We start from the raw sequence: 10,960 nt of genomic DNA, 5'->3' as shown, positions 1-10,960 counted from the left end.
TAACCGGATTGCGGTCTCTAATTTTAATAATTCCGTGTTATCGAATCTCTAATTAATTATTTAATAATATTGATCACCTAAGGTGTCTTACTTTTCGGTCGCCACTCTGTTTTACCAACTAACAGAGAAGGTTGTTGTCCTGTGGATGTCCCAAGGATTGGCCTCTATGGATAGGATGTCCTTATTGGATGCCTTCCTTCAGTCCTTTGTCCTGATTGGCCCTTCGGTCGAGATGTCTCAGCAGCCGGGTGTTGTCCCGTAGGTAGGCGGTGGTGAATTAATTTAATTCGTGGAATGGATATACTCGTGAATAACAACACGCGAGGCACTTTGGTGTAACAAACTATAAATGATTTATTCAAACAAAACACCAATAATTAATTTAACAGGCCCTCATTCACACTTCTCACTCACACGCGTTAATTCCGTAGAATTCGCCTTCTATCTATTTATCTCTTTCTATCTCGCGTTGTCGCGTCGCGTCGCACTTACGACGAATGGCGGTTATCAAATATAGCCGCTCGCAAAGGTGGCGTGATGTTGCATCATCCAATGTGCACAAAGTGTATCGAGGTGAATACCTCGCTAAATTCGCGTTTACCGTACGCGTTGGTTTAACGGGAATCGTGCCGTGCACGTTTAGAAATTTCGACGTATTTTTGCCGATTTCCGCACTTTAGCGGTTATGACGGAATTTTCACCGTATTTCGCGATTTTTCGCACTTATTCGGGTTTCGCGTTATTCTACACTCATTGGATATCGCGTGTCGCGCGCGACGAACATCGCGCTGGTATGCCGGAGGCATTAGCGTCGGGACACGGTACGGTATGTCGAGATACCGGGTTTGTACCGAATTTCACCGTATTACGCAATTCTTTGAGCCGCGTTGTTCAAGACGTCCGTCCCGTTCGGTTGTCCATTCGTGACTGACTGGCAAGATGGCTGTCGCCACTGCCAAGATGTCAAGGAAGAAAGGGTGTGTTCAAGTTTCCCTACTCTGTTCGGTTTCCCCGCATCTGGTTAATTTCTAGTTCTACACATTCACACGGCCTTTACATGCTTTTCCTTTATAGGATTAACTAAAATTAATGTACTTTACATGAATTAAATGTTTTTTTGTAGTTTTATAAATTTATTATCGAAATATTAACCTTTGATACCTGAAGCGTTTCCTATTGGTCCGTAGACTTGTCCAAACTCGGATTTCTGACTTTTGATTGGTTTTATACTTGGAATAATTTCCTTTTACTTAAATATTTATGAATTAATTATCGGATTATTTCAAATATCAAGGGTTTGTCTCAAATATCAATTTGCGATCTTCACCATGTTCAAATAATTATTAGATGATAAGAATAATATAAAATAATTGTGTAATAGTCTACTTTGATTCAAATAATTCCGAAGTGGCTTCTAATGGTCTAAATAATTTCAACATGTAATCTGTTGATCAAAATAATTCTGCAAATGCGTCTAAACTGCCCTTTTGGCTAAATCTAATATGAAAATCGCATATTCATTTTCTGGTTATGTATGACTTATCTATATGTCTCTAAATTGTTTGTCGACTAATTGGATTGTCTTTCACTGACTTATTTGGACTTTTATCCTGTGACTCAAATTAATTATCATTTTCAACTTGTAACTCTATTTTCGACTTTTAATTATCATTTTAGTTCCAATTACTCGATTATTATATTTTAACTCAAAATTAATTAATTCCTCATCTGTGTGACTTACTAAACACAAAATAATTACCTTAACTGATATTAAACAAACTTTTCTTAAAATGTATTCTCTTACCTTGTAAGTATCTGATTTAATTATATTTTGTTTCAGGGTCACCAAAAATTCACAGCGTGCTAGTTATGGTAAGTTTCTATTATCTAGTTTTATATTTAATTCCATTCGTTCATCTTTTGTATTCTTTGTTTAATCATTTATTTTCTTTTAGGTCATTTTGCTGGAATTCATTGGATTGCCTTTGATAGGATATTTAGGTGGGTTGAGGTATTCTTTTCTTTCCTCTTATTAATCCTTTAACTCTTTTTCTTTTTCTTTTATCAACTTTTCATTTAAATAATTTTTATTAAACATAAACTTGTTGGTTTTCTTTTATATCATATAAAATAATTATTAATTTCTCTTTTTAGAGCTTTTAGAACCTTACTTAACTTTTTTAATCTTACAGCCTTCTATCAGATGAAACCTTTTACAAATAATAATAGAAATAATAAAATTGTAATAAAATATGATGTGATATAATAAAATATATGTGAGTAATAAATCTATGGGATGCTTCTCATCGGCTGAATGTTTTCCGTGTCGGATCCCGCTGTTGGTTGTTTCTCCGTCTCCTCAGGAAATTGTTTCCGCTCTGCCGGCGTTGTCCTGGGAATAGTTTTCTGTAAAGAGTGCGGGTTTTTCTAATTAATGGCGTAAAGCAGGAAAAATGCACACGGTTGCACGGTAAATGCGAATTAAACGAGCGCTTAACTTTAAAAGACGTTGTGCGTAGTGGTTGATGTAACGTTGCATCATACCATAGAGCGGCCATCTTAGAAATCCGACATCAAGTCGTAAGTGCGACGCGACGCGACAACGCGATAGAAAGAAAGAAAGCGAGAGAGTGTCGAATTAATAGAAATACGCGAGTGAATGCGAAGAGTGTTAAGGCCTATTAATTAATTATTGGTGTTGTGTTTTCAATAAATTTTATAATAGTGCTACACCAAAGTGACAATCTCGATTTATTTGCAAGAATTACCACTCCACAAATTAATTATAAGCTCATACCGCGATACAACGGGACATCACCCGACGACACGATCATCTCCGCTGAACGGCCAATCCGTACGAAGGACGGAAGGAAGACAACCAATCAGGGACTTCCAAGATGACAAGGGCCGATACCTTGGAATAGTCAAGAAGACTTCCTTCTCTGTTGGTGGAGAAATAGAGTGGCGACCAAATAGTAAGTCACCTCAGGTGATTTTGAGTAAGAAATAATTATTAAAAATATTATAACGGCTAGATATATTAAAATCAAGGCAATAATCCGGTCACAACCTCACCTGGTAAGAGTCCCCAACGTACTAACTTAGCCTTTTTTTTTTGTTACCGCTGGGGAAATGCGTTACGCATACCCGCCCTTCCGGGGAGAAGGGACGGGTTATGTGGGACTCTCCCCAGACCTGATGGTCCGTGGCATACCCACTAAAACTCCAGCGAGTGACCCTATCCTAACAATACTTGGGGCCAGTCCGGGAACTTCGATGCTGCAGTACATCCGGACCGGCTCCACGCTAGTCGCGCCGCAGCGCAACCCTCTCTGTTTAACACATGATGCAGGAGTGCCACCACTTTCCTGCGTCGCCTATCATGCTGCATCACTTTTGTGGGGCGGGCGGCGATTCCCCTTTATCCTCACCCGCGTGGCGCATGGAAATGACGTGGGCTATTAGCTCCCATTTCCGTCTTATCCACACTACGACTTACACATGTGTATATATTTAGCTATGTGTGTCTTTAGCTCCCTAGGGTATGAGATCCTTCTCTATCCCTTTCGGCTGTTTCCTTCCGCGACATTACCGTGCCGCAGAAGGACAGGAATGCCTGCCTACTTGTGCTACCCATCATCATGGCTCGTACGATCGCGGGCCAGGACAGTTTATCTCCAATCGCCTCGGTAAGGCGCGCCCTCTGCTCTGTCCACGCGGGGCATTCGCGGAGTGTGTGGCCTGTTGTGTCGCATAGTGCGGCACAGTGCCAGCACCTCTCGCTCGTTTGCCTCCCTATGCGACGCAGGTACCGACCAAAAAACAACTATGACCGGTCAGCACCTGCGTCGCGTGATAGGTGAGGCCAAGACGTGCGTTGACCCATCTCTCGAGTTGGGGCGATATCGCATCCACGATGCCGCCCTCCCTCCGAGGTAGCCATATTTTCCACTTCTTGTGGAGATTCTTCCTCGCGGCGTTCTTTATTCTTTCGACGGTGCGAATGCACACTTGTTGGCATCTTTTCGTTTCCTTTATTTCCGCTATCTTTTCGTATACCTCCAGATGCATCTGCGCGGTTAGCTCCAGAGGAGGTATCCCTGCCAACACCGTGTTCACAGAGTGCGCCGTGGTACGGTAGGCTTTAATTAGGCGCCCCGTCGTCCTCCTTTGGGAGAATCGTAGAACGCTCAGCATTCCCCTGCACCGATGTATCTCTGGGGCCCAGATTGACGCCCCGTATAAGGCGACCGAGCTGACGACGTGAGCGTACAGCCGCCTCACCTCATCATTAGGTCCACCTAGATTGGGCAGGAAGCCGCCATAGCGGACCTCTCCATTCTCGGGACTATTTCACGAAGATGCGCTTCAAACCGCCACCTGGAGTCGAGGATGAGACCCAGGTATTTCATCCGGGTCCCCACCCTGATGTCAACTCCCGCCACCCTCACTCTGATCCCCGAGGGTGTCGGTCCTCCTCGGTCGTGAAAGCCAACTGCCACCGTCTTTTCAGGAGCCACCTCCAGGCCCATCTCCACCACTCTGTCCAGGACCGAGATGACGGCCTCATCAGCCCCGTTCTCTGTCTCCTCCCAGTCATCGCCGGTTGCCAACACCAGCGTGTCATCCGCATAGCAAGTTACGGAACAACCGGCCGGGAGGTCAACGCGCCGCATGACCGCGTCAAAACCGAGATTCCAAAGTAGGGGGCCCAGCACCGATCCCTGCGGGACCCCCTCTCCACCGATCTAGTTTGCATCTCTCCGCTTTCTACCGGGAACGAGAGTCATCTGTCACTCAAGTACGATCCTCCTTAAATACGGGGGGACACGGTGTTCACGCAACGCCCGACTGATAACACCCCAAGGGAGTGAATTAAGTGCATTGCGGATATCGATCCAGATTCCGATGGTTACACCTCCATCCAAGAGGGTATTCTCCATGTACTCCCTCACCGATCGAATTGTGTCGATTGTGCTCCTTCCCCGTCCGAACTCAAATTGGTTCGGGTGAAGGTTCGGGCCTCTACCATCTAGGTGGTTGGTGATCCTCTCGGCGATGATCCGTTTCAACAATTTGGCCTCATCATCTAAGACGCAGATGGGCCTGTAACCTGCTGGCTCATTCACCGGCTTGCCCTCCTTCCTTAGGAGGACAAGCTTAGCGTGCTTCCACACGCGCGGAAAGGCCCCCCTTCTGAGGCATTCTGTGAATATTCCACGTATTCTGCCTCCCAGTTCCTTAACGGCCAGAGCCCAGACCCTCGAGGGGATGCCACTGGGACCGGGCGCAGCCCGCCTCTCAGACATTCTCTTGGTAGCGAGAAGGAGCTCCTCGGGTTGTACCCTCCTCTCCCCACAAACCCACTCCTGTGAGCGGGAGAGGAGGCTCTTCCCATCCGTTCTCTTGGGCTTCCTCCTCCGTAGGTAGAGGGAACAGGCCCGTCAGGACCGCTTCCAGGACAAGCGCCTGCAGCGACTTCGTGTACGGTGGAGTCCACGTCCTTAATTTACGTGTCACCGTCCGGTACGGGCGGCCCCAAGGGTCGTCGTTCAGTGTACTGACAAACTCCTCCCATGCCCTCTTTTTCGCCCTGGCGATCGCTTTGCCAAGATTATCGCGGGCCTGCCGGAGTTCTACAATTCCGAGGTCTAGCTCATGTGCGTCGCAATTGGACCGTCGTCGTGCCCTCTTTAGCCGGCGTCTCGGCGCTGAGACCCCCGCCCTGAGGTGGACCAGCTCTTCCGTCCACCAGGGCATAGCCCTCCTGGAACGCGGTGCTACCCTGGGCATGGAAGTGTCGCACGCCCGGACCAGGTGCTCCTGTAAATGATCGGCCACAGACTCAAGGTCCAGATCTTCCACCTGACCCATCCCCATCCACGATCCCACGATCACGGACACATGGAGGAGGTCCTCGTCGAGTCTTTTGATCGCCCATCTCCGTGGGCGAGGAAGTCCTCTTCTTCATTTGCGCCATCGTCTGTCCGAACACCATCTCTATATAACAGTGATCCGAGCAGGCCTCATAGGGGACCACCCACCACAAATTCACCTGAGCAGCCGCGGCGGGATTCGCAAAGGAGATATCCACAATGGATTCTCCATGAATCCTTACACATGTGCTCTCGCTTCCCGTATTAAGGCAGCAGAGTCCAACTGCGCTAGCAGTTCAGTCAGACAAATACCTGCCTTTCGCGTCCGTTCTGTTGGAGCTCCACAGTTGGAGACCAGTGAGTACCCGTTCTAGTACATTTTCTTCTAAAGACTCTGTGTATGGGGCGCCCATCTTCTCAGTTTCCCAAGAACAGCTTTATATGGGCGTCCCCACGGATCCTCATTTAGCGACAACAAAATCTTCCCATGCCTTAGCTTTGGCTTTCCTGATGGCCTTTCCGAAGCTATCCCTAGCCTGTCGGAATTCCTCCAGCTTCATTTGGGTCTCTATTTCCTCTGAATATCCCGTTCTTCTTCTTAGTCTCCTGAGCTGTCTTCGTACATTAGAGAGATCCGTACGTAGTTGTGCCAGTTCTTCGTTCCACCTGGGCATCGCTCTACGTGGTCTCGGCTTGGTTCTCGGCATCGCGACATCACATAACTCTGTCAGTGCCTTTTGAAAGAACTCGGCCTGTTCCTCTATACCAGGTGTAGAAGTATGAAACCGGAATTTCCCTATATATGGCACTAGCTATCAGTTTAGGGACTCCAAGGCCGCATCTGCAGCGCCATCATCTCTCTCTAACAGCTGACGAAGATTTCCAACACACAACAACCCAAGTTCCATACACCGGTATATTTTTTCATAACCTTAAACATGTCGAGTTTTGTGCCTACGAACTACGATTTGCGGACAGCATTGGTTTTCTGTTATCATTTGAAGAAAACTGCTACAGAATCGCATTGAATGCTTGTCGAAGCTTACGGTGAAATGCTCTTGGTAAAACACAGTGTTTCGAGTGGTTCAAAAAATTTTAAAGTGGTAATTTTGACGTGAGAAACGAAGAGCGTGGGAAACCACCGAAAAAGTTCGCAGACAACGAATTGCAAGCCTTGTTGGATGAAGATGATACTCAAACTCAACAAGAACTCGCGGATCAATTGAATGTAACGCAGAAAGCCATCTCCATTCGTTTGAAAACTATGGGAAAAATTCAGAAAGTGGGAAAATGGGTTCCGCATGAACTGAATTAAAGACAGCAAGAAAATCGAAAAACCGTTTGTGAACTGCTGCTCGACAGATACAAAAGAAAGTCATTTCTCCATCGAATCGTGACAGGTGATGAAAAATGGATATATTTTGAGAATCCTAAGCGTTGGAAATCATGGGTGAATCCAAGCGAACCATCAACATCCACGGCAAGACCAAATCGCTTTGGAAAGAAGACAATGCTCTGTGTTTGGTGGGATCAGAAGGGTGTAATTTATTATGAGCTGCTAAAACCTGGTGAAACCGTTAACACTAATCGCTACCAACAGCAAATGATCGATTTAAATAGAGCATTATGTGAAAAACGACCGGAATATGGTAAAAGGCAACACAAAGTCATTTTGCTTCATGATAATGCTCCATCACACACAGCAAAACGAGTCAGGGAAACGATCGAGGCGTTCAGTTGGGAAATATTAGCGCATGCGGCTTATTCTCAAGACTTGGCTCCGTCCAATTATCATCTATTCGCATCACTGGGACACGCTCTCGCTGAACAACACTTCAATACGTATGAAAATGTACGAAAATGGCTCGATAACTGGTTCGCGTCAAAAAAAGAACTGTTTTTTTGGCGTGGCATTCATAAACTGCCGGAGAGGTGGGAAAAATGTATAAATAGCAATGGAGATTATTTTGAATAAAATATTATTTATCATTTTCAAACAGACGTGTAATTTTTACAAAAAAATTCCGGTTTCATACTTCTACACCTGATATTCTCTATTACTACTTGGTTCTTTCTTGGCCATCCACTTGCTAGGATTGCTGCTAAGAAGATGTCCTCTTCCAGCTTTTTTGTTGCCCATCTTTTGACACTTGGGAGTTTCCTTTTGTACTCCTGCATACCCGTAAGGCTTATTAAGATTTCCACGTATCGGTGATCAGATTTAGACTCTCTGTCTGATACCATCCATTTAATGACCCTTCTTGCCGCGATTGGGTTTGCGAATGTAATATCAACTATTAATTCCCCATTCGCTCTGATACACGTACTTTTTCTGCCCTGATTTAGGCAGCATATCCCGAGTGCGCTAGCCCATTCAGCTACCAAGGTTCTCCGGAGATTCGTTACCTTGGATTTCCATATACTGGATTTCGCATTAAAATCGCCCGCGATTAGTATGGGTTTATCCATGTGTTGGATAGTCCACCTCTCAAGTTCTTCCATTGCTTCCTCAAATTGAGACATATCCAAGCTTGGTGGTAGATACACTCCTACCACCAGCATATCTCCCCATCTAATCGCCACGAAGTGCTCCCCTCTACCATATGGAGTACATGGCATCTCATCTCGGCCTTGCCTCCACGTTATAGCCACAGATTCTCTCTCATTGGAATACCAATGCGGATGATCCATAGGGATCGTGTAAGGTTCCGCAACTATCGCAAGCGCGAAGTCTCCCTCCGCCATCGTTTGAAGCAGGACGTCATGACCGTCTCTGGAATGATTGATGTTTGCCTGTAAGACGTGATTAACCATTACTATTGTCGATGGAGATTCCTCCTTCTCCTCCTTCCTTCCTTGGTTCTTCAGGTTGTCCGTCATTATTCCAGCTCTGCCTTTCTTTGGGCCAGTCCGTTTCCTCCTGAGGGGGTTGTGTATTGTTGCGTCGCGGCAGCGATCTCCCTGAAAGACCATGTGGGCGCTTTGCTTTCGCGATTAAAAGTGGGATAGGCAGCGTATAGAAATTTTTACGATTAATTTTCCTGAACAGTGACTCGTCGTCGACGTGACTCGGATATTGCGATTAGAGTGTATTCAGAATCGTAAGGACGATCCCCGGTATGGATCAAGTATTGCGTGAAATCGAGCACCGTCGAGCGGCAAACAGTGCACTCACAGGCCTTGACCGTATGAATGTTCGATAACAGTTAATACAGTTTTCCGCTAGGGAACCCGATGGATCGTTAGTCCCGAGTGTTATGAAATGACGCGATATGCTTTGGTAAGACGCCTGTTGCAAGGGAGTCTTAATATCGTAACAGCTATCGCAAATATAATTATCGTTCAATAAATCATACTGATAAAACAATGAGCTACAGCATAAGGCTGAGTCCAGCCAGTTTCGGTATGGCAAAGCCTCAGAGGCTCCGTTATAATAGCGTTCAATGCGCGGAGGACACATGTGTTAACGATAGAGGAAGTCCGAAAAAGGTAATATTTTGTGGCCCTATTGTTCTCTAGAATTTTCTAAGAGGCTCTCGCCTTCTCCGGAGGTCGAAAGCGCGTCACATGCCGAATTTCAAAAGGATTTCTAGAGGCTTTGTTTCATCGGAGATATAGACGCATAACACGTGTGCAGTAAGAGTAGCTTACAAAAGATTTCGAGAGTCGCTGTTTCCCGGAGAGACGAACGCGTAACACGTGTGCGGTAAGAGTAGCATTCTAGCTATAGCCACATAATAGGACAATAGATTTCGCGTGTCTTTTCCTTTCAGCGGGTGGTCGCGTCGAGAGGATGACTTAAGTCAGCCGTTTTCTTACTGACGCTAGCCACGAATATTCGCCGGACGTCTAGAATTTTCTAGGCGATATATGTATGTAACGTTTCGTATTGATGCCTTATGTGACATCGGTCCTCGTAGGCATTTATTCAGTCATGCAAATATATGATCGTGCAATATTGGTATAGGAAATATGTTAGTTGTACATTAATGTAATGTTAAAACAAGGAATGTTCAATTGGTGAATTAATTTCGATACAGCGTTTAACATTCAATCATACAGTATAGTCACGTATATACACGTGTGCGAATTATCTTTTACTTCACAAAATAGCGAGATTATTCGAATGTAGAGATTAAATAGTACGTCTACGTACGCGCGTGTGATCATGAATATTGAACATAACGCAAGGATGCGGTTATATGCGCGAAATAGGCTTATGCATATGAAAACAGCGCTCTTATGTAGCACGTGTAAGGACGTTACTTATTAGTCCATAGAAAATAAGGTCATTCGAGTCTATCAATTAACATATATTTTAATTGTAGTTTTTAAGAATGATGTAGACGTGGAAGTTGAATGCGCGATACAGTCACGTGTGTATATACGCGTAATGGAATCAACGTGCGCGTCACGCACATGCATTAATTATTAATAAATCTTCACTTACCGTGGCCGATCATCAGCTTCACGGGAATACCATAGGATCGCGGCGGCTTCCTTCCTTCCTTCCGTCCTTCTCTCTTTCTGCTTCTCGAAGAACGTTGCGGCTTATGCCGTTAATTTAAGAGTCATTTAATTATTATTTATTTAATCGCGAATTTATTCCGTTCGCTGGTGTGTTACACGTGCCTTTGGTATACCTTTGGCTTCGCCGCAAGTGTAATTCAACTTGCAGTGAATAAGTAAATCAAAGTCGTGTGACTAGGAGTGCGATTATAGATTCGTTGATTAATTAGTGCTTCCGCGAGTGTAACTCAACTCGTGACGGCTATAATGAATGAACCTATAGAGGCAAGGAATCACACACTCGGTTTCGCAGGATCGCGAGTTGGATAGGTATCGTCGATGAAGGATTAACACTGATTCTAACTTAATAATGCTAGTTTATTACTCGAAGGTTAAACGATTTGTAAATGTTGGTTATAATGATTACAATAGCTTAACGTTAACGCACTTATGGATTACTATAATTCGATAATATAATTGCAAGCGTGTGTTGCGAATAAGTAATGAGATATAACTCGAAATTGAATATGCAAACGTATGTTGCGAATTAGTAATGAGATGTAACTCGAAATTGA

General features: G+C 44.9%; 1 protein-coding gene across 1 annotated transcript; it reads right to left on the bottom strand.

Annotated features, from left to right (window-relative positions):
* Positions 1-3,795: 3,795 nt before the first annotated feature.
* On the bottom strand, positions 3,796-4,197 carry LOC108769770 (uncharacterized). The gene has a single exon (XM_018520956.1). The coding sequence runs from the start codon at positions 4,195-4,197 to the stop codon at positions 3,796-3,798; it is 402 nt and encodes a 133-aa protein (XP_018376458.1).
* Between the last annotated feature and the right edge of the window lie 6,763 nt (positions 4,198-10,960).

Source organism: Trachymyrmex cornetzi, unplaced genomic scaffold (genome assembly GCF_001594075.2).
Source record: "Trachymyrmex cornetzi isolate Tcor2-1 unplaced genomic scaffold, Tcor1.1 scaffold946, whole genome shotgun sequence".
In the NCBI taxonomy this organism is placed as follows: Eukaryota; Metazoa; Arthropoda; class Insecta; order Hymenoptera; family Formicidae; genus Trachymyrmex; species Trachymyrmex cornetzi.
The sequence above is the reverse complement of the archived record's forward strand: the minus strand, read 5'-3'. Positions and strand labels throughout refer to the sequence as shown.

What these genes read in the sequence shown, in the direction of transcription:
- LOC108769770 (XM_018520956.1), bottom strand. Translation starts at nt 4,197, where the DNA reads ATGCTGAGCGTTCTACGATTCTCCCAAAGGAGGACGACGGGGCGCCTA.